At 48.4% G+C, this 22,181-nt stretch overlaps 2 protein-coding genes and 1 non-coding gene across 4 annotated transcripts in view; 2 read left to right on the top strand and 1 right to left on the bottom strand.

Moving 5' to 3' along the window:
* Positions 1–429: 429 nt before the first annotated feature.
* Positions 430–5,272, top strand: RPL32 (ribosomal protein L32). Of its 2 annotated transcripts, none has more exons than XM_047850697.1 (4): positions 430–554; positions 2,023–2,123; positions 2,718–2,899; positions 5,095–5,272. In XM_047850697.1, the coding sequence occupies exons 2-4, from the start codon at positions 2,028–2,030 to the stop codon at positions 5,222–5,224; spliced, it is 408 nt and encodes a 135-aa protein (XP_047706653.1). In that variant the 5' UTR covers positions 430–554; positions 2,023–2,027; the 3' UTR covers positions 5,225–5,272. The 2 variants fall into 2 exon arrangements, with proteins under 2 accessions (XP_047706653.1, XP_047706654.1); XM_047850698.1 differs by lacking the exon at positions 430–554 and adding an exon at positions 1,774–1,845.
* LOC125161397 (small nucleolar RNA SNORA7) lies at positions 1,818–1,957 on the top strand. Its single transcript, XR_007150600.1, has one exon. It is a non-coding gene; the product is annotated as a small nucleolar RNA SNORA7 (small nucleolar RNA).
* A 797-nt stretch (positions 5,273–6,069) lies between the features above and the next one.
* CAND2 (cullin associated and neddylation dissociated 2 (putative)) overlaps positions 6,070–22,181 on the bottom strand; it is a 33,727-nt gene continuing 17,615 nt past the window's right edge. Inside the window, exons 9-15 of the mRNA XM_047850696.1 lie at positions 21,502–21,643; positions 19,672–21,174; positions 17,190–17,285; positions 13,701–13,870; positions 12,263–12,427; positions 10,459–10,566; positions 6,070–8,138 (exon numbers count right to left, since the gene is read on the bottom strand). Of these exons, the coding sequence (XP_047706652.1) occupies positions 7,911–8,138; positions 10,459–10,566; positions 12,263–12,427; positions 13,701–13,870; positions 17,190–17,285; positions 19,672–21,174; positions 21,502–21,643 (2,412 nt within the window). The 3' untranslated portion in view covers positions 6,070–7,910. The remainder of the gene's footprint in view (positions 8,139–10,458; positions 10,567–12,262; positions 12,428–13,700; positions 13,871–17,189; positions 17,286–19,671; positions 21,175–21,501; positions 21,644–22,181) is intronic.

Here is a 22,181-nt window from a genome sequence, read left to right as displayed (position 1 = left end):
AGGCAAAATGGGGAAAAAATAGAACTACCTTGCAGAATTGTGGGAAGGATCGTGAAACCCATGGAATGATAGCTGTTAGGGTATCGTTCCTATCTTACTCTATAAATTCACGTGAGGGCAGTATTAGGAAGACTGTTTTGTTCCCTCCTGGCCACCAAGAGGCGCACTTAATAGCAGAAGAAACGCGGACGGAAATAATCTAAAAACTGGATTGTTCTCCGGAGGAACGGCTTCAATTTCTGGCGGAAGTGGATGCCCCCCCACCAGGTCTTAAAAGCTCAGAAAGAATTCCAAATATTCTACGTAGTCCTACGGCAGGTATGAAAAATTCCCAGCAGTACTTCTAGATATTAATATATATTAAAACACATGTATTCATCGACTTTTTTTCAGTATTTCTCTGAAATGTCTTTCTTTCCTTTGAAGGACCAAGCGCAGGAAGTACTCTTTTTTCCCTGACAGGACCCAGAAGTTAAGTCCCATCAGCCTTCGCGCGCGACCTTCCACTCTCTTCCTCGGCGCTGCCTGCGGAGGTGGCAGCCATCTGTAACTCGGTGAGTTTTAATCGTTGGCCATCCGCATCTCTGCGGTCTTCATCTGGTATTGTCGCTTCGTGGTGAGGAGGCCTGCCCTTCCGAGCACTCGTCTTGGTGGGTTTTGTCCTTGTCGGTTGGCTGGAGCACGTACAGGAACAGAACGAAGCGGCCCAGCCGATGATGGAGGTTTGCTTCCCAGGGCCACTTGGCCGCCCTACGGAGGCCGCCTGGTGTCTCTCAGCGTTGCTGACAGCTTGTTTGAGGCCTGGGAGTGAAGGTCGCCGTTTCGGGTCTAGGCAGCGCGGGCTTGTAGGGACTGTGAAGCCACCAGAAGTTTCCAGTCCGAGGGCAGGAGTTCCCGTTTTGGTCAGCGTTGTGTTTCCGCGTGTATTTTGTTCACGCCGACCGACGCTCCCTCCTCTGCGGTTCTGGTCTTGGGGTTGCTGCTGCGGCCAGACCGCCAAAACAAAACAATCGATTGCTGCTAGTCGATCGGTTCAGTTAACGAAGGATCTCTGAGAATATAAAACTGCGTCCTTGTCTGCGAGGAAATGTTTCGGGCGGAGGTGCGTTCCTTTATCGAACACAAAGTTCACGGAGTACCGTGTGCTGAACAAAGGAATAGAAGCAGCGAAGAGAACAAAAAGGGTGTTGCATTAGGGAAAAAAAACTAGGGTAATCGGGAAGGCCGGTCCTCGGATGATCTTCAGGTAGAACAGGAAGTTCCAAGGCCTAGAAGCATCAGTACATTATGGTTTTATAGGTCTGTTGTGAGAGAATTGTAGAGCAGCAGCACTCTAGGGGAAGTAACAGGTTTCTCTACTTCCAGTCACTGCAAGCATTCAACGTGCAGTATCCTTTCCATTTTACAGATGAGAAAACAACTAAGGCTCAGGTTCTTGTGGATTGTCCAAGTTCTGCCTAACGAAAAGGAAATTGGACTGTCTGGGGTTTGGGGCGCCAGGTGTGGGATTTGCTTCCCTGTGCAAGCTGAGAACTTTTGGGGGTCCATTTAATTTTTTTTTTAATGTTTTGATTTATTTTTGAGACTGAGCATGAGCAGGGGAGGGGCAGAGAGGGAGGGAGACACAGAATCTGAAGCAGACTCCAGGCTCTGAGCTGTCAGCACAAGAGCCCGACGTGTGGCTCGAACTCGCGGAGTGTGAGATCATGACCTGAGCTGAAGTCGGATGCTCCACCGACTGAGCCGCCCAGGCGCCCCCATTTGTTTTAGGTTAGCTGTTAGCGTGCTTTTTTTCTTCAGTGGATGAAGCGAATGCTGACCTCCCAGGATCGCGTCTGGAGAGTGGTTCGTATTCTGCCAGCTTCGGAAACGGGAGGGAAAGCAAGCCTGGCAGAGGTACCCATTCCATTCCCAGTTTGCTCAGTAGCTGGAGATTGGAAGACACTCTGCAACAATGTTCAAGGCCTGAGCAGGAAAGCTTCCTTCTAGGACTCTGTCACCATCTCTGCTTCTTTCTTGAAGGCATCATGGCTGCCCTCAGACCTCTGGTGAAGCCCAAGATCGTTAAAAAGAGGACCAAGAAGTTCATCCGGCACCAGTCAGACCGATATGTCAAAATTAAGGTATATGTGGTCCAGGGATGGAAGTGTTTGTTGGGGTGGAGAAAGGAGCCCCTAAATGGGCTGTTGGATTTATGGTATCACCTGGTCAGAAGATCACATTTGGCAGATGAACCAGTCCAGTTAGTGGAAGAGCTCTCTAGAAACTTGGGTCTGAGTACACCTTACTGGCATTCAGTCACTTGATTATAGTATGAATTGGACGTTTGGCTGTTTTGACGTGTCTAGAGGCTTGTATCATTTTAGGTGGCCTTAAGAGGTTATGAGAAGTAGATTATCCGTATTTTATGATGAGAAAACTTGTATCTTGAGTGCAGTGCTAGAACCCATGCTCTTCACTTTACCTTACTGTATACACAATCCCCTCACATTCTATCAGTCTGTAGTTTGTTTTTCCTTTATTTAGGAGTGTGGATGTGAGTCTATATTCCTGGTGCTCAAAGGCAGGAGCCCCTATTTTTCTCCACCAAATAAAGGTGAACTGTAACCCAACGACAGCTACTGTTGGGGCATGTTTCCTTTTCATTGGGTCCCCCTTTTTTCCTCTAAAAGGAAGAGGTGTTGGCAAAGGCACTAACCCTCCTGTGTTTATTTCAGCGCAACTGGCGGAAACCCAGAGGCATTGACAATAGGGTGCGCAGAAGATTCAAGGGCCAGATTTTGATGCCCAACATTGGTTACGGGAGCAACAAGAAAACAAAGCACATGCTGCCCAGTGGCTTCCGGAAGTTCCTAGTCCACAATGTCAAGGAGCTTGAGGTGCTGCTGATGTGCAACAAGTGAGTTGGGCCCCACTTCTGGGTTCAGGTGTCAGAAGTCTGCATCTGTGAGCAGTTTTGGTAGGGACTTTATAGAATGCATTTGGAGGAGTTGTATATTTTCTAGGGAGCTTAAAGAATGCTTGTTGGGGGCTTAGAAAGGTTTCCTTTGCTGGAGCAGGGTGAGGGAACTTCCCCTGGTAAGTAGAGACCTGAGACCTGGAAAGACAGGACTTTGCCTGACAGTAAAAACGCTGGAGAATCCTTTATTGGCAGTTCTTTGCAGAATGGTGGCTTTATTTATGTGGAGGTATGGGGGATATAGTGTAGCCTCAGACCTAAGGGACACTTTATGCTGTGGCCACAGGCATCTCTCTTCCAAAATCTGCAGGAATAGACGAGTTGCTGTCTGATTAAGAGCTCTGTGATCTGAGGTAGAGAAAAGGAGGAAGGCTTTGCAATCAGGATGGCTTACACAAAGTTGTAGAGATGCTAGAGTGCACGGAGGATTCACAGCATTCCTTTCAAGGGTTTTAAGAAAGTTAGACACTTTATGAGCTCTGTGAGAGACTTGGTTTGCTTAGGCCAAAGGGGGGACAGTGGGATGAGAAAACATTTAATGTGGGAAGTTATTTAGATGCTTTGAATTTGGGTTGGAGGGAATGGTGTTCTTATATTCCTATTAAAGATACTTGGGCAGCAAACATGAGTTGCAGATGCTGCTGGATGCCAAAAAGGTACTCTTTTTAAATAGCTTGACAGTTTGTGTAAAGAGCTATAGAAATTTTTGGAATTTGTGACCTTTACACCACAAGTTGCATTTCTGGATGTTTGTCCTTAAATAAACTGAAAAGCAGAAAATCTTTGTAAGGCTGATCATTGCAGCAGTAACTGAAGGATTGAAAGTGTAATTTGTGAATGGTGGGAGTACAAGCACTGGGTGGAATGTTACATATACACTCAAAATGGTGATCATGTGTGGAAAATGCCTAGGCAGAGGGGAAGGTATTTAAGATGATTGATATGTTAAATATATATATGGACAAGGACCTGAGGAGTTATCGAGGGGGGAAGAAAAGATTTAAGTGTTAAGAACAAAGATGGAAACATTTCAAAATATAGCTACTTTGAGCTTGAGTGAACCTGCTTTATAGAAAATGAAAAAATTCTTTTAGTTTGCTTGTCTGTTAAGCTATTTTGCTGGAGTTCTTAAAGAGAACTCTATGCCCCATTGCCTTAGTCACTTCTTACAGTCTTCCTTTGCTGAAATTTCTCCTAGAGTCTTTTTTTTTTTTTTTTTTTCCAAGATTTTCATTTTCTTTTCTCATGTTTATTTTTGAGAGCATGAGCAGGAGAGGGACAGAGAGAGGGAGAGAGACACAGAACCCGAAGTAGGCTCCAGCTGACTGGGGTTCAAACTCACAAACAATGAGATTATAACCTGAGCCAAAATCAATAGACGCTTAACTGATTGAGCCACCTAGCTGCTCCTTAAGATTTCATTTTTAAGCAATCTCTACACCCAACATGGGGCTCAAACTCGCCTCCCCAAGATCAAGAGTCAGATGACCCACCTAATAAGTCAGCCAGGTGCCCCTACAGTATCTTAATTAGCTGTTGCTGGCGTCATAAAATGCTTCGGGCCAGTTTGTTACCAAACCAGGGTATGGTGCGGCTGTGAGGAATGAGTAAGTTGGAACAGTATCTGTTAGGCGGGTTAAAGTATAGCTATTTGCTGGGCAACTTCAGGCAATGTTACTTCTTAATTTGAATTTTGTCAGCAGCAAACAAGTAAATTAATGTCTGAGCCAGGAAGCTCCTGGTTTAATCAGACTGTTGGATTCTGCTCTTGGTTACTTTGCAGAGAGTTTTAAAACTTCATGGGACTAGAAGGATAGAGGAGGACCTTTGAACTTGGGGGTCTGGGTCTGAGCCATGATAGCCCTGTCTGTTTCTATATATCTGACTTGGGAATTCATTTCCACCTTTAAGGGCCATTGGTTTGTAAGATGGAGGCAATACATGAATCATAAGGCTGCTGTAGGGATTGAGAGGGAACAATGAGAGTGCTTTTGTCACTGCCTGGGAATACTTTAAGAGCCTTACTGCTGGTACCATAGATTTTAGGAGAGTTGGGATTCGGGGCTGTGCAGGTCTTGTTCATCAGCCATTTACCAGCGCCTCCTTACTCTACTCACTAACCAATTCTCTTCCAGATCCTACTGTGCAGAGATTGCTCACAATGTCTCCTCCAAGAACCGTAAAGCCATTGTGGAAAGAGCAGCCCAGCTGGCCATCAGAGTCACGAATCCCAATGCCAGACTGCGCAGCGAAGAAAATGAATAGACAGTTTATGTGCACATCATATTTGTGTTAATAAAACCATAAAACTACCATCTGGCATTTCCCTCTTTGGTTTTACTCTTCAATTTCCTACTCAGACAAGTTGTCACAGATGTTTTTTTACTGCTGGTTAATACTCTGGAATCTTCCATTTGGAAGAGGTTTATAAAGGATATTTTATTCTTCATAGGGCATAGGCCTCTGGTGCCCAGATCAGCCTTGTCCACTCCATTTGGGGGTAGGGGAGACTTGGCGTTCAGACCAAGGTGGGTTCCTCCCTTAACTGGAGGACCTTGTAGCTCAGAGCAAGTAGTCTTTCTTAGGTTTGCTATGTAAAGTTGGATGACATTTACTCTATGTGGTTCTCGTGATTGAGAAACTGCATGAAAGAATCCAGGTGAATCCCTTACTCCCTTACTTATTTGGTGCTGAAATAGCATCCTGTGGCTTCTGTCCTAAACCATGACAGGATGACAAAAATCCCTCTACTATATGATCAGCCTTGGATGTCTGAAGATATTTTGCAGTCTCCCTTTTATAACCTTCCCCTAGCTGGCTGCTTCAGGTAATTGAACAATTTCTGAAGATGTGGGATCCTTAACATGATATAGCCTCTTGATTGGTATTCAGGATTTAATAATCAAGCTCCCTTTTCAACTACAGCCCACACTCTAGGCAACAATAGCTAGAATTTAGCCCTGTTAATTACAGGCATGCCTCCGGAGGCCCAGGCTTGGTTTGGTTCCAGACCACTGTGATAAAGCAAGTCACACGTCCGACGCATTTTCTGGTTACCCAGTTCATATATAAGTTCTGTTTATACCATACTCAAATTTATTATGTGCAATAGTTTACCTAAATAATGTGCATACCTTAATTTAAAAATAACTTTATTGCAAAAATAACTGCCTGAGCTTTCTATGAACGGCAATCTTTTTGCTGGTGGAGGGTCTTACCTCGATGCTGATGGCTGTTGACTAATGAGGGTGGTGGTTGCTGAAGACTGGGTGGCTGTGGCAAGTTACTAAAATTAAGACCATGAAGTTTGCTGCATTGATGGAGTCAAGAATGACTTCTCTGTAGCATGTAATATGAGCACTTTTACCCAGAGAGCTTTCAAAATTGGAGTCCATCCCCTCAAACCCTGCCACTGCTTTATTAACTAAGTTGATGTGATATTCTTCAGTTCTTTGTTGTCATTTCAACAGTCTTTAACAGCACCTTCACCAGGAGCAGATTCCATCTCAATTCCACCGTTAAAAGTTTTCTCATGACCGTCACATCTTCAGGCACTAATAGTAACATCAAAGATCACAGATCATAACAAATACAATAATGAAAAAGTGAACTGAGAAAAATATGACATGAAATGAGCAAATGGTGCTGACAGACGTGGCTGGACGCAGGATTCCCACAAATCTTCAATTTGTAAATGCAGTATCTACAAAGCATGATAAAGTCAGGCATGTCTGTAAAGTTAGGGTACCACTTTTCCAGGAACTGGTAGCAAGTGGCAGTATATAGTCCTGGGATATGGCATGTAGACTCCAGAACAAGACCACTGCATACAGGGTGTTTTTCCCTACCAACCTGGTCAACTGAGCAGAAAGAACTACCCTGGTTAGAATTTTCTTGGCATGCTAGCCATGAGCGGTTTTAAGTCCCTTAGAAAAAGGTCTTACAGGTGGGCTGCCTCCAGTTCAAAACCTAGTCTGAAACATTTGAGTAAATGTTGGTCATTTTCATAATTTCTTTAAACTGACTTGGGAAACATGGATGGTGACATGCCTAGTAGAGGAACTGTGCAGAGAAAAAGTAACAAGGATCTCTTATTAACCTGGGACAGTACAGAAAATTCTTTTAATCTGTCGCTTAATATTTGTGTCTTCAATACTAAAAACTAGGAACAACATGTTCAAAGTCTTCCGAAGGACACAAACCAACTGGTTACACCTATAGGTGGGGTGGCGTGAGAGGTGGTCTAGTTTCCTTTGTGCTTTCTGGTTTCCCATTTGACTACATAAGCGTTTTGAAATTAGAAAAAAACATATTAGATCTAATTCTCTATCCCAACCACCTCCCCTGCAAAAATACCAATTTCTGAATCATCACTACCAATTGGAAAAGGAAGCATTTTGAATTCTAAAATGCAAGAAGCTCAGAGAAGTAGCTTTAGTTTGTCAGATGCCCAGCCGAAGCATGAATTTTTGGCCTATCAGATCAAGTGAAGTGAAAAGTGGGAGAGGTGTGAGTGACACTGGTGGGAAAGAAGGCCAGCCGGCTGCCTCCTAACCTTTCACAGCTGTGAGCACAAGAGTATTTCTAAACACTACTTAGTCCTCTGTAAAGCAGCGACTCTCCAGTTTGAAGGTATAGACTGCCCAGTGTGAAGTCACACATCCACTATTTGTGCCGAAGGGCTTGGAAAAACGTCCATGCCCTGTTGCTTTGAATGACTGTCCTGAGTTACAGGGTCCAACTGTTGGCAGCCTTGCAGCTCCTGCTGGGGGCCTCGAGTTGGGGTCCCTGGAGAAGGCACTGTAAGCCCCGACCAGGAGCAGGACGGCCCCCCAGTGAGATGAAGAAAGGGCAAAAGCAGAGGCCTTTGGCCAGCATGGGGACAGTGAGGCCTCAGGCTTGGGTAGGCCCCCTTCTCTTGGTAAGGGCCCACGTGGGGACTGGGGAAGCACTAGCTGAGCTCCATAGAGTCTGTGCTGGGGGCTGAAGCAGAATCCTTCTGGATGCTCTCAAAGAGGGCAGCAAGTTCGGGGTTGGATCGGATTTGGGAAGAGAAGTCAGCCATGATGGGGCTTTTCCCTACTTCCGGGATGGTCAGCAGGGCGGCCACAGCCCTCATGGCGGAGCGTTTCAGCTCATCTTGCTTCTCAAATTCCTGCTTCACGGAACCAGCTTTGACCTAAAGTGGGAAAAAACGAGCCATCCTTTACTGAGCCTGGCCTGGCCTGGCATCACAGCCTCCCTCACTAGTCTCTGGATTCCTCTCAACCACCTGTAGTAAGCTTTCCCAGTTTAAATCACAGCATACTCCCCTCAGTCTCCTGTCCTGAGATTTCTCCTGCACTTTTACACTGGTAAGTTTCTCCAGAGGGTGATTCTTTGTCATTCAAATCAACTTCGAAGTCACCTAGGGGGCCTCGGACCAGCCAATCTAAACTGTCCACCTTTCTTTTCATTAATAAGTAATTTGATGGGGGCACCTGGGTGGCTCAGTCTGTTAAACCTCTGACTTCATTCAGCCCACGTCATGATCTCCGGTTCGTGAGTTCAAGCCTCGCGTCAGACTCTGTGCTGACAGCTCAGAGCCTGGAGCCTGTGTCTCCCTCTCTCTACCCCTCCCTTACTCACGCTCTCTCTCTCTCAAAAATAAATAAACATTAAAAAAAATTAAAAAATAAATAATTCAGTGGTGACAATTGCTATAAAGTGTTAATTGTCTCCTGCCCCTGATAGGAGATTCAGCCTATGTTTATTCACTGTGCTTAAAAACAGGCTCTTGGTATCATATGACTTGGTGGTACCATCTGACTTAATTGAATGAATGGATCACTGTGACAGTCATCTAGCTGGCCTGGCTTCTTCCCCCCAACTCAGGTGCCTGGCCCTGCAATCTCTTCTGCACAGCAAGTACCCAAAACTGCCTTGTCTGCCTTGTTTTTCATCCCCCACGCTTATTTAGAGGATCTCAGAATTCCCCCCACTGCTTATGGAATAAAGTCCAAATTCCTCTCCATGCCCCTGACTTCACCCAAAGACTCTTTCCCTTGAAGAGTCCAGTGTAATGGTTAAGAGCTTGGCATTGGGGTTGAACAGTCAGGTTCAAATAGCTCTGCCCTGTAAGATCTGTGACTTCAGGTGGTCATTCTAAGCTGTACTTCCCTTTCTATATGTAAGAGTCTCCTTTCCATAGAGTTGCTTTTAAGGATTAAATGACTTAACACAGTGGGGCACCTGGGTGGCTCAGTCGGTTGGGCAGCTGACTTTGGCTCAGGTCATGATCTCATGGTCCGTGGGTTCAGGCCCCACGCTGGGCTCTGGGCTGACAGCTCAGAGCCTGGAGCCTGCTTGGGATTCTGTGTCTCCCTCTGTCTCTGCCCCTCCCCAACTTGCGCTCTGTCTCTCAAAAATAAACATTAAAAAAAATAAATTAAAAAAAAATAAAAAGCTTTTGGTTTCCAGAGCTTTGTAGGTTTCAGTGGATGAGGGATCGTGGACTTGGATGCAGCAAGTTTTCATCATAGCGCCCCACACACAGTGCCCTCTGGGCAGCCAGAATGAGTGGCCTCTGTTTAGGCCTCAGATCAAAGCTCCTCTTGCCATCTTAGCCGAGTGGAAGGGTGTCCTGATGCTGCAACACCATTTGCAGCCTTTCCCTGTGAACTGGGATTTTTCTCCATGCTGTATAGCTCCAAGAAAACTAGAAGTGATTTGGCCTTTGAAACTGTCAAGACTGCAATGGCCCTGCAGAACCACTGTTTTCTATGACTTCATACCATGCATAGGTTTACAAACTGAAACTTAAAAGGTAGGTTTCTATTAAGAATTACCAATTTTATCTGTTTTAGCCACAAAAGATTTCTTTTTTTTGGAAAAGGTTTTGCTCTTTTGCAACTTGAAAATCACTGTTCTATAGATCTCTCTCCTCTTTAAGCTCCAATCTGAAATACTCTGCCCTCGTTTGGTTAATTCCTACCCTTTCAAAACCCAGATTAGTTCTTTCAGTCAACAGATAATTACCGGGCACCAGGCTCTGTTCCCAGTGCTGCAGCTTTCCCCCAGGCCTTCCACTCCAGATCCCTCCCCTGACCCTTGAGGCACTCCAGCCTAGCAGCAACTCTGCCCTGGATCAATCACCCGATCAATGGTTTCTATCTTTCCAAGAGAATAACTCAGTGTTCCAATTAGGATGTGGGAGTAGGGAATACACCATGTTCAATGTGGTATCCCTAGTACCTTGCTACAAGGGCCGGCACCCAGGAAATGTTTGATGAATGAAAGAAAGAGGTGGGTGTGAATCTCAGCTCTGCAATTTACTAGCTGGGTAGCCCAAATCAATAACTGCACCTCTCTGAGTCTCTGTTCCTCTGTGTATACAGTGGTGACAATAAGAAATACTTTATAGGGTGACAACAACAGTTAAATGAAGCACTTCATATACTACCCATAAATGGTAACTGAATAATCTGTAGGTGTGCCCAGGGCTAGGCAGGAGGGCTTACCTTGGCGGTGCAGGTGGCCCTGAGTGGCTCAATGAGCCGGTCCACCCTCTGCAGAACAGGTGCGGGACACAGGGTAGCCAGTCGGGCCAGCATGATGAAGGTCAGCATCTGCCCCAGAGGAAGGAGACAACGTTCACAGTGAAATGGCCAAAAGGAGCAGAGCCCAGGGAAGATCAGAGGATCTGGTACCAATACCTGGAGCTCAGGTCCAAACTCTAGCACTAATTCCTGCCAGGGCCCTGCAACAGTCTCTCCCACTCTGGGCCTCAGTTTTCTTATCTATAATGTGAATGGCAGGGGGCGCCTGGGTGGCTCAGTCGGTTGAGCGTCTGACTTAGGCTCAGGTCATGATCTTGTGGTACGTTAGTTCGAGCCCCACGTGCTGACAGCCCAGAGCCTGGAGCCTGCTTTGGATTCTGTGTCTCCTTCTCTCTCTGCCCTTCTCCTGCTCTGTATCTCTCGCTCAAAAATAAATAAACATTTAAAAAATGTGAATGGCAATACCCACTATGCCAGCTACACTTGGCTGAGGAGGATCAGATAAGAAGAAGCACCAGGGAGGGGGCTACTCTCAAGCTCAGATGCTCACTGGGCCAGGCAGACACTGTCCATGAGTGAAGAGGGCCAGATGGCAACTGGGAAGGAGTTAGGAGTCCACACTCCAGACAGCAGCTGTCAGCTCCAGCCCGTTGTGGCTGTGGGAATGTGGCCCAGAGCTCATGCACTGTTTTCAAAAGAAACTGATTTTCACGTAACTGGCACTCAGTTAAAAAAAAAACAAACAACTGCTGTATGAGCCAACTAAACACATCTACAATCCTGGTCCAGCCTGCAGGAGAATAATGGTGACCTCTTTTGAAAATGGTGAAATTCCTACAAACATGCAGCATAACGGATGGTTGTCTGAATTCTACACTCCCTACCCATCCCTACCAGATGTCCACCCTGCCCTGATCCCCCCGCAACCCACAGCAAAGGAGGGGGACCAGCAAAAAGCATGGCATCACACAGCACATGCTGTGACCCAGGGCTCCTCCATTTCCCAGCTGGTGCCCTGGAACCACCCAGCTCTCTGGCCTCTCCCCTGTAGAGTGGGCATCATAAACCCACTCTCTAAGGGTGTGGTGCAGACTCACGCTCCTCAACCCACCCTCCTCAACACTAAAAGGAGCCTGGACATAGGAGTCCAAATGTTGCACTGATGCCCAGGCCTTGTCCTGTGCTCCCTGGAGGGCAGGCAAGAGGGCCGTGTGGCCAGAAGGAGTAAGAAGGGAAAAGCATGGGGGAAATGCCTGTAAAAACTGGCTTTTATCAATCAACAGTGGGCCTTGGGCATCTCTCACATCAGTGCAGAGGGACCTGGCTCACTCTTCTTAATGCTGGTAGCATTCCAAGACCAGAGGTACCCAGTTTATTGAGTGAGCTTCTGATAGGTGGACATTTGGGAAGCTGCCAGCTTTCCCCAACTCTCAGAACAATCTAGAACATAAAACTCCAAACATGTTTTTAGGTGTCAGTCTAGAGGCTCTGTTCACAGAGATGGAACTGCTAGGTCAAAGGTGGGTCTCAGAATTCTAAATTTTTCTAGCTACTGCTAAACCGTCCTCCAAAGAGCTTGCCCAGTGTGGACTCTCCTCAAAGGTGTTTGAGAGGTTGGCTCTCTTTCTTATTGAAAAAGAACAATGCAGTTATTTACAGGGGTGCCGGGGTGGAGAGTGGGGGACAAACAAGCAATGGGCCCCAGTGGTGCCTGCTCTCCCCTTCGTACAGGGTGGGCATAGGTTTGGCAGGGAGCCCATCCTACCCGGATATCGTAGTGGTCCTTCAGGCCATCCTCCACGTGATTCAGGAACTCGCAGATGTCCAGCCGGCCCAGGCAGCTCTCAAGCAGCGAGTACATGCATTCAAAGGCTGCCTTGCGCACGTCCAGCCCATCATCCACTGTGTGCTTAAAGGGCCCCATTTCTACCTGCAGGAGGGAAGGGTGACAAGGGTTATGGGATGTGACTCTAGGGTGTAAGAACACCTCCCTTAGTTCCTGCTGCACACCCCACCTCTGTTGTTCAGTACTGTGTTCTGTCCCCAATCTCTTGGCTTTGCTCAGCCTGCAATGCCCTTTGATAATAACAGTAACAATAATTATTATAGTCTACTGAGCAGTTGTAACGTGCCAGCCACTGTGCTGACTGCTTGACAAATGACATGTTACTCAAGCATCACAACAGCCCCAGGAAGACAGTGTTAAATTAACCCCATGTAACATAAGAGGAAACTAAGGCTCAGAAAGGTTAATTAATTTGCCCAAGAACACACAGCCAGTAAGCAGCTGAACTAGAATTAAAAGCCCGGGTCTTTGAAGCTTTTAACCACAAGGCTCTGTTCTTAATGGTACTCTCATTCTCACCCCTCAAAGCCCAGCTTAAATGCCCCCTCTTTTGGGAAACTTTCCTAACCCCTCTAAACATAGTCGCTTCCTCTTCAGCAATGCCAGGTGGTTTTTTTGTTGTTTTTTTTTTTAAAGAGAGAGAGAATGGGCAGGGGAAAGACAGAGAGATAGGGAGACAGAGGCTCCAAAGTGGGCCTGCACTGACAGCAGCAGGCCAGATGTGGGGCTCAAACCCACGAACCATGAGATCATAACCTGAGCCGAAGTTGAATGCTCAACTGAGTGACCACCCAGGCTCCCCAAGACATTTTTATTATACTATGTGATAATAGCTGTTAATTAACTTTTAATCTGTGCCCCTTAAATCCTTATTGCACCAAATAGGCTCTATCTCAGTAAAATAATCGGCAGAATGGGTGTCTCTATCCTTTAGGTGGCCATGAGCTCCCTAGTGGCAGCTCTGATCCAGCTCTGATCCTGGCACTCTGACACAGTGCTGGTGCTCAGTGAATGCCTGCTGAATGTTGAATGATAATAAGAACTGCCAACATTTACCGAGTGCCAACTGTGTGCCAGGAGCAGCCCTGAGAAGCTGCAGGACATAACTCATTGAATCTTGTCAACAACCCTATGATGCAGACACGAACTATTTTCCTCATTTTTCCCAAGAAGAGAAACAGACTCAGAGCAGATTAAATTGTCCCTAGGTCAATGTGCCCAGGGTCACACAACCTGGAAGTGGAGCTGCAGCATTTGACCCAGGCCACATGGCCCACGTGCCTGCTCTGAAGAGCTTGACCCAAATCCTTGTCACAGCTCCGCCAGTCAGGCCTTCACTGGCCTTCAATGGCCTTACCTCTCGGATGAGGTCCCTGCGGATCTTTGTCTCCTGGTAGAGGAGGGGCAGGATGTCATCCAGCAGGTCCCGGACCAGTGAGGGCTTATTGTGCACAGCCGAGTTGAAGAAAGCCAGAGTGGCCCGGCGCACATTCAGGTCTGGGTCCTGCAGGCTCTCCATGAACTCTCCTGAAAGATGAGAGGGTGTGTGAGGGATGGCTCAGCCAAGACGCAAATCACCTCCACCCCAACCTCAGTTACCTGATTACTGTGAGCTGGGCAGACTTGGCTGAAGGGGGGTAAACGTGTTCTGAGCATCTACTTTCTTACCAGGCACAATGAGTCCTCAAAGCACAAGTAAGAATGTGAACTAGAGTCTGGCCTGGGTTCAAATCCAGGTTCCACTATTTCCTAGCTATGGGACCTTGGATAGCCTCAATGTCCTCATCTATAAAATGGGGGTAACAGCAGTACCCATAGTGTAGGACTGTTTTCAAGATTTAAAATGTAGTGATGTGATATCTATCTATCTATCTATCTATCTATCTATCTATCCGTCTATCTAATATACCTAATCTATCTAAAATACCTAGCAGAAAGCTTGGCACAGAGCAAGGATTCTATAAACGTTAACTTGATATCATTACAGATAAGGATCTTGAAGATCAGAGAGATAAAGAAACTTATACTTTCACATAGCACTTCTCTGAATATACCTTTTTGTATAGTTTATAGACTTTTTAAGGACTATGTTAATGTCTCATTTGCTCTATAAAGAAAATCTAGAATGAGGGGAATCCTTAAAAAAACAAAAAACAACAACAAAAACTGCGATCCTAACAGTATTTCAAATGATTAACATAACCCCAGGTTAGGAAAGAATGAAACAACTCACCCAAGTAATTTCCAAAGTATTTTGACTAGTTGCCCTCCGACTAACGACAAAAGACCTATAAACAGATACTGACTATTCACAGAGATAAAAGTTAGCAATTGTCAGTCTACTTTCTGTGTGTTCCAGGATTAAGCGTATAAATATCTGGTAGACAGCAGGAACTGGGCTTTTCCCTGTAAGAGAAGGGTATGGAACAGAAGAAGGCTAGAAGGAGCCCTGCAGTGCTGGACTGGAAGAGCAGGTCACACATGTACATGTGTGTCTGTGTACATACATTCACACATTCACATACTTCCTAGTTCTGTTAAGAGGACCTTGAAGCAATGGCACCCCAGTAGCAATTAGCACACCTAGTGTCTAGATCTTGGATTCTAAGTACCATTCTCCACTAAAAAGAATCAGGGCTCCCTGAACAAAGGACTGATTCCAGAGCTGAGGCAGCAAAGGCTCAAGGTAAGTGTAGGGCATCTTACTGTGCCAAAAAGTAAGGATATGTTCAAAGGATGATGGAAACACATCAACAGAACATAGGAACCAGTCCGAAGGGCTCACACTGGCCACATCTAAGACAAGCTTAAGAATCAAAATAAATGAAGACAGTAAATAGTTATAAGTCACTGAATAAAACAGGAACCCATGAGTCTATTAACGATATGAATAAATCAATGAATAAATAAATGGGGGATAAGGAAAAGTTCTTCCAGAGAACAGAACAAATATGGAAGGAATGCTGAAATTAAAAGTCACCACTTGGCAACTGTCAGAAATCACTGAATCAGGAAAGAAACCACAATGGATGCTAAATGTGGTGGGCAGAAATTTGATGAACAGGATGTTCTGACAGACTCAAAAATACTTATTCCAAAGGAAAAAGTAATTTTAGAGTGGAGAACCTGGAAGTCTCCACCTTAATCAGGTTATCAGAGTTACCATCACCAGTTATGGGGAAAGCTGCCATGCTGTGCCTCCCAATACAATGCCCTGGGAAGAACATAAAGTCTCCCAGCAGAGCAGGATTAAATCCAGAGCTGGTAACCTCTGGGGCTCTTCTACTGTGTCCTGGTGGGGAACCTGGCAAGACTGGAGTTCAAGTCGCCTCTCTGAATCTCTGCCTCCTCATCTGTAACATGCGACCCTCAAGCAAGGGAGAATGAACTACGGTGAGGTATACCAAAGGGCCTAGCCTTATATCTGATATGCAGTGAGAGCACGAAAACTGTGGTTCAACCATACAACCAAAAACAAACACCTAGGCAGAGGTCCCTAGGACTGCTAGCCATGGGCGGCTCAGGCAAGATGAGGGAATTCAGAACTAGGGGCAACGTATGCCCACTGGGTCAGGGGATGGGATGAAGTTGCTGTTGATATTGCTGTGGCTTCTAGACATGTTCTCCAATTCAGAGTGTGGCCACACCTGCTGACCCCTGGTCTCACACAACAGTGCCTGGGCAAGTGTGGATCAGAATCCCCATTTAAAAAATTTTTAAATATTATTTTAGAGAAGGGGAGGGAGAGACAGAGGGAGAGACAGAATCTTAAGCGGTACTTAATCTATGCTCAGTGTGGACCCCAATGTGGGGCTTGATCCCACGACCCTGGGATCATGACCTGAGTCAGACGTTCAACCAACTGAACCATCCAGGCACCCCAACACCCCGGTTTTTTTTAAATTTTTTTTTTAACATTTATTTATTTTTGAGAAACAGAGTGAGACAAAGCATGAGCGGGGTTGGGGCAGAGAGAGGAGACACAGAATCTGAAGCAGGCTCCAGGCTCTGAGCTGTCAGCACACAGCCCGACATGGAGCTCAAACCCATGAGCTGTGAGATCATGACCTGAGCCGAAGTCGGATGCTCAACTAACTGAGCCACCCAGGCACCCCGTCACCCCTGTTTTAGAGCTGGGGATGAGATGACCTGTCCACGCTCACACAGCCAGAGAGTAGCAGAGCCAGGCTGTCAACCCAAGACTGGCAGACTTCAGAATCTCTCCACATTCCACCAGGCTGTGCTGCCTGTGTGAGAAGGGCCAGACTCCCAGTGTGATCCAGTTACAGGCCTGCAGGCTCAGAGCTGTGAATGTCGGCCTTCTCTAGGAAGAGCCTAGTCCTGCAGAGTTCCAAAGAGAGGGCTCACCAATGAAGTCTGCTTGGGCTTCTAAGTCCAGAAGACTCCTAAGACAGGGCATGAGCTGGGAGCCACTCTCCCCAATTCCAGTAGAGCTCTACCTAGCTTGAAGCCCACCGAAGCCAATGCACGTGAGAGGCTGGTGGTTTTCCACGTGTAAGAGACTGTGTGTTCATGGAGTACCTTCCCCCCAATAAAAAATGGGGCCTCTGAATCAACTTAGAATTTGCAGATAAGGGTTCTCACCCCCTTACACTTTACAGATGAGGAAATGAGGCTCAGAGGTAAGAAGGGGCATGTTAGGCTCACCCAGCAATTCAGTGGCAGCACAGGAATTTGCACCAGGGCCTGCTGCCCATCATAGGGGTGAGGTAGCCTCCTGGGCCTCAGACTCCTCTTAGCTAATGTGTAAGAAAAATCAGCCTGGACTCAAAGGCTGGGAGGAGGGGACGAGCAGGGCCGGGGGTAGAGGAGTGGGGGTGCTCACCGATGAAGCTCTTCAGGAGGGGGTCAATAGGATGGGGCTGGTCAGAGATGAGGAACTTGACTGCTGTGATGACAGTGCTCCGTGTGTGTGGCCGACCTGCAGGACAAGAGGCATCAGCTTGGTAAGCGGCAGGGACAATCCTAGACACTCGGTAAATGACGGGGTCTCTGAATCAACCTTAGAACCTACAGTTAAGGGTTTCTCACCCCCATTTTACAGATGTGGAAACTGAGACACAGGTCAGAAGGTGTTGAGGCTCTCTGCCTCCCTGGGAGACAGAACTGGACCCCTCCCCATTCAAAACACCCATCTTTGGTGAAGTCAATGCCCTTTCCCTTGGCAGTCTAAAATGCATCCCTAAATTCTCCTGTGGTGGCTGAGAGGAAAACTCCCAGTTCTCAGGTAACCACACTGCAGGATGCACACAGGGAACCAAGAACCCAAGACAGTGGTCAATCCATAGTCCAAAGAAAGACCTTTGCTCAGGCCTTGGGGCTGCGTTCTACTTTTCAGACACATTATCCTCAGGATGGTCCTATTGATTAACAATAAATGGTAATATAAATCAAAACGTTTCATAAAAATCATTATTAATCTCTGACTTACAGATGAGGAAAAAAACCCAGAAAGGTTAAGTTCATATCTAAGGTCACACAGCAGATCCAGAATTCAACGGCTGAATCTGAGCCCTGGCTGGGCCCTCCTCCTCAGGCCTGCATTCTCTAAGCAGGCGGCAGGTGTGCTCCAGGCAAGCTGAAGGCCAAGGGGATTCCAACAGAACTCAGAACATCCCGAAAGCTTGGGAATGGAGAAGTTACTTAAATTTACTTTTCCGCTTGCTTTCTGAATATAGAGGCTGAAAAAGGGGTGGGGAATACACTTTCCATTATGGTGAAACAAAGAACCCAGCAGCTGCTCCCTCCTCTCTACCTCAGCACCCAACAGTGAGGGGTTAATGTTGTTTCCGTCATTTAGCCCTTACATTCGAGTCAGAAGAAAGTTTACACTTTGGTGCCAAGGTGTGAAAACGGAAAAGAGCTACTGACTTGAGACTTACAGTTCTTTCCTCTTTCTCTCTCTATCCTGACTGGCTTATGACAAGATTCAGTGTGGCTCATGAAGACATGGACAACAGAACAGGATTAAGTGAATTTAAGATAAGAAAAATGAGGGGTGGCTGGGTGGCTCAGTCAGTTAAGCTTCCGACTTCAGCTCAGGTCATGATGTCACGATTCATGGGTTTGAGCCCTGCATCCGGCTCTGTGCTGACAGCTTAGAGCCTGGAGCCTGCTTCAAATTCTGCGTCTCCCTCTCTCTCTGTTCCTCTCCCGCTCATGCTGTCTCTCTCACTCCTTCAAAAATAAATAAAAACATTAATAAAAAAAAATTTTTTTTAATGAGAAAAACGAGGCCAAGGAAAAACACAGGCAAGGAAGTGAAAGGAAGACTAGAGTGAGGGCAGGGAGAGCCACCTAGGAAGTCCCATGAACTTGCTGGAAGCAGGCCATGAGTCTGGCTCTAAGCTTCCAGGCAGTTGGTGGTAAAAAGGCAATGTGACCGCTTAACTAGTTCAACAGGGTGCATGAGGCAGAAGTGAATCAGGGCTTGGAAATGGCGGGGCTGCTCCTCATATCCTGAGACTCTGGCCCCTCAAGCTTCCTTGTGAAGAGCCCTGTGAGTGTTACAGGCAATGTCCTCAACATGTTCTTCTCGTCCATGCAGTGGTGTGAGCCACCAAGCTGCTTCTTATAAACCCAGCAGCCCAGTGAGGGCTTAACTGTGATCACGAACATAACAACAACAGCAGTTTTTACTTAGTATTAATTACATACCTTATGCTATACCAAGCACTTTGCCTGCGTTATGTGAATAAATACACCCTCTGACTCTCTCAGAGGAGCAGTTGGCCAGCTCAAGGCCTGGAGGCCTTTCATTCCCAGGGGCTTTCACTTACCCAAGAGCCCCACAGCCCCACCTGTCTGCTTTCTTCCTCCCTGAGTTTCAGAGAGCCCTGACGTGCCCTTACCGAACCACACAAAACCTGCCCCTGGTTTTTGCTGGACCCTCCCCAAACCCTACGAGTATGGCCCCCGGTCCTACCTAGTCTATACTGACATTTGCTCCTGGCTTAAACAAACCCAAGAGAGCTGCACTCCCTGGAGGCCAAGAACTCCTTTTATTAACTTGTGCCTGGAGCATGAGGCTGCTGTCCACACCAAGGAGTATGAAGGTTGCATCATGAAAAACTTATTTTTTGTAGGGACGTATTAAGGATTCTGTCTCCTCCATCCCAGAGAGCCCCCAGGAGAGGGCCTACACGTCTCAGGAAACACTGTGTTTTTAATGGCTTCTCTGCCTTTGCCTTATCCACACCAAGACTCTTCAGATCTAATCACTTGAATTAGCTCCCTGTGAGTGAGCCACTTGGGAGAAACTGCCCACCTCTGATCTGGACTGCCTTTGCCCACACCTGTGTCCCTACCTGCAGCAAGCTGCTTCCGGAATCGGGGCAGAAGGAATGGAGGGTTCACGAGGACCAGCTTGCCGATGCACTCAGCCACCACCCCCCGGGTGCCTTCCTCGGCACCCTCACAGCGCTGGAACAGCAGGGCCCAGATGTCCTCGGCGTAGGGCTTCAGGCTGTCGGGCTGGGCGGCCCCCAGGGCCTCCCTGAGCGAGTGCAGCAGCAAGTACTGCCGCCGGGGCTCAGCCTCGATCTGCCCCAGCAGGAAGGGCAGGAAGTCAGGCAGGTTCCCGGCACCCACGCGGCCCAGCGCATAGGAGGCGGCCGCCCTCACGTCCTCACTGGAGGACCCCAAGGCTTCCAGGAGCACTGCCTTCAGCTCCCGCTGGGGGCCTGGCCCGGCCACCTGGCCCACCTCAGCCAGTGACAGGAAAGCCAGGACCTTGACCCCTGTGCTCGAGTGGGGCGACCTGGCATCGCAGACCAGGCGGTTTGCCGTGCCTGCCGCCTCCTGGGGACAAGCGGCCGCAAGGGCTGCCACACACCGAGCCAGAGAGTGGAACACCTGCTTGTGCAGGCCCGGCCCGCCGTCCGCAGCCTGTTCGTAAACAGGTGCAGTGAGCATGCTGATGAGCTCCTCGTAGTCCACGCACGGGGGGCGCGTCCCCACCAGGGCCTGCAGGAAGCCTTCAGCAGCTGCCAGCACACTTGCTGGCAATAGGGGTGAGCGTAGCAACCGCAGCAGCTCTGAGAGCACAGGGCCGCTGACCTTGGCCAAAGAGGCCGGCTGGGCCTGGGTCACCGTGGCAAGGAAGTCCACAGCCAGCTGAGCCACATGCATGTCGTTCTCACTGACCAGGGCAGGCAGCTCGGCCAGCACGGCCTGCACAGCACACGGAGGGAGGCTCAGTCCCTGGCTCTGGGTCAGGGCATCCAGGGCAGCCAGTGTGGCCAAGCGCAGCGCCCGTTGGTTCTTTCGCAAAAACGAGGCCAGAATGGGCAGTGCCTCAGCCACGATGGGCTGCAGGTCAAGCTGCAACGGGGACGAGGCCACCAGCGTCAGTGCCTTGACAGCAGGCAGCCGGGTGATCTCATTCCGCAGGCGGTCCAGAAGGAGCAATAGCGATGGCTGTAGGTCATCCCCAAGCCGGTCACCCAGGTGGGCCACAAGGTGGCCCATGCAGGCAATGGCGTGCTCCTTCACCTCCTGGTCCAGGTCAGTGGCACGGAGCCGTGCTAGGGTGGCTGCAGACATTTCTCCAACATATGGCTCAGGGTCCAGCGTCCGAGGCCTGTCCAGTGGCCACAGGGCCCGCACCAGCTCCTGGAGCACCAGCAGGGCCTCAGCTGCGATCTTGTAGAAAGGGTCAGCCACGCAGGCCATCACAGGTGGCAGGAGAGTCGGCAGGTGTGAATGGAAGGCCTCAGCTGGCTCTGTACTCAGCAGCCCCTGCAGGAAGGCCAAGGCATCCATCCGGATGGTGGAAGAGCTGGAACGGTCCGCCAGAGAGAAGACGATGCCTGTGGGGTGGGTGCAAAGGTTATGGAGCCCCAGGCAATCTCTGGATATGGGGGTGGAGCACCAGCAGGCATGTAAGCTGGACCCAGGCCCCAGGGCTCTTATGTTGCAGATCCTGAAAAATCAGGGCTTGGCCAGGGCTGAGGGACACAAGGCCAGGAAACTCCCCTGAAACCAGAAAGAAGGGCCTGCACCCCAGCTTTGTTCTCACCGCTGGCAGTGGGGAGCCACCATAGGCTGCTGAACAGGTTACCCATGGGGATTGAGGCCTGGAGTCTGGGTTCTGGAAGAGCCCAGGCTGAGAGATACCTGGTTGTAGTCCATCCTACCTGCTACCAACACGGGCATGTGCTCTGCCAGGCTGCCAGGGAGGACGCCTGCCAGCTCGGTGAGGAGGCTGAAGCAGCCCTGGCGGGCCCTGACACTCCGATCCTTAAGCTGCCGCTGCAGGGCCTTGATCACAAGAGGCACCTGTGGGCAGTTTGAAGGAGAAACGTGACCACCCAGGAAACCAGGGTGTCCCACCGACTACTGGGGAGCTTTGCTGGGGCACATGCCCATGGAGGACCCCCAGTGTGAGAGGATCACTCCATCTCAAGCTTTCCATCCCTCGCTCCATACACAGACCCTCTGTGGTAGGAACTATTCCTGGGCTCTCTTTAGGGATAGGGAACAGGCAGAGAGAGGTTAAGTGACTTGCTCAAGGTCACCTGGCAGTCTGGCTCTCACCCATACACTCCATAAGGGGGAAGCAAGGAGGCCCCTTTCCCTTCCCTGGGTAGATTCTCTCTCCAGAGGAGCCCATCTGTTCACCGAGCTTCAGATTCCAGTGAAGCAAAGACTCCCAGATCTCCATCTCCAACACCAGATTCGTGTGCTGCCTGTCTGACCTCAACGTGGGCATCCGAGGACCTGGAACCTTAAATGTCCAGAAAGGAACTCTAGATATTCCTTTCTCCACCAGGTCAAGGAACTGCAGCCCATGTTTTAGCCAGACCCTGGAACTCAC

This window comes from Prionailurus viverrinus, chromosome A2 (assembly GCF_022837055.1).
Source record: "Prionailurus viverrinus isolate Anna chromosome A2, UM_Priviv_1.0, whole genome shotgun sequence".
In the NCBI taxonomy this organism is placed as follows: domain Eukaryota; kingdom Metazoa; phylum Chordata; class Mammalia; order Carnivora; family Felidae; genus Prionailurus; species Prionailurus viverrinus.
The sequence above is the reverse complement of the archived record's forward strand: the minus strand, read 5'-3'. Positions and strand labels throughout refer to the sequence as shown.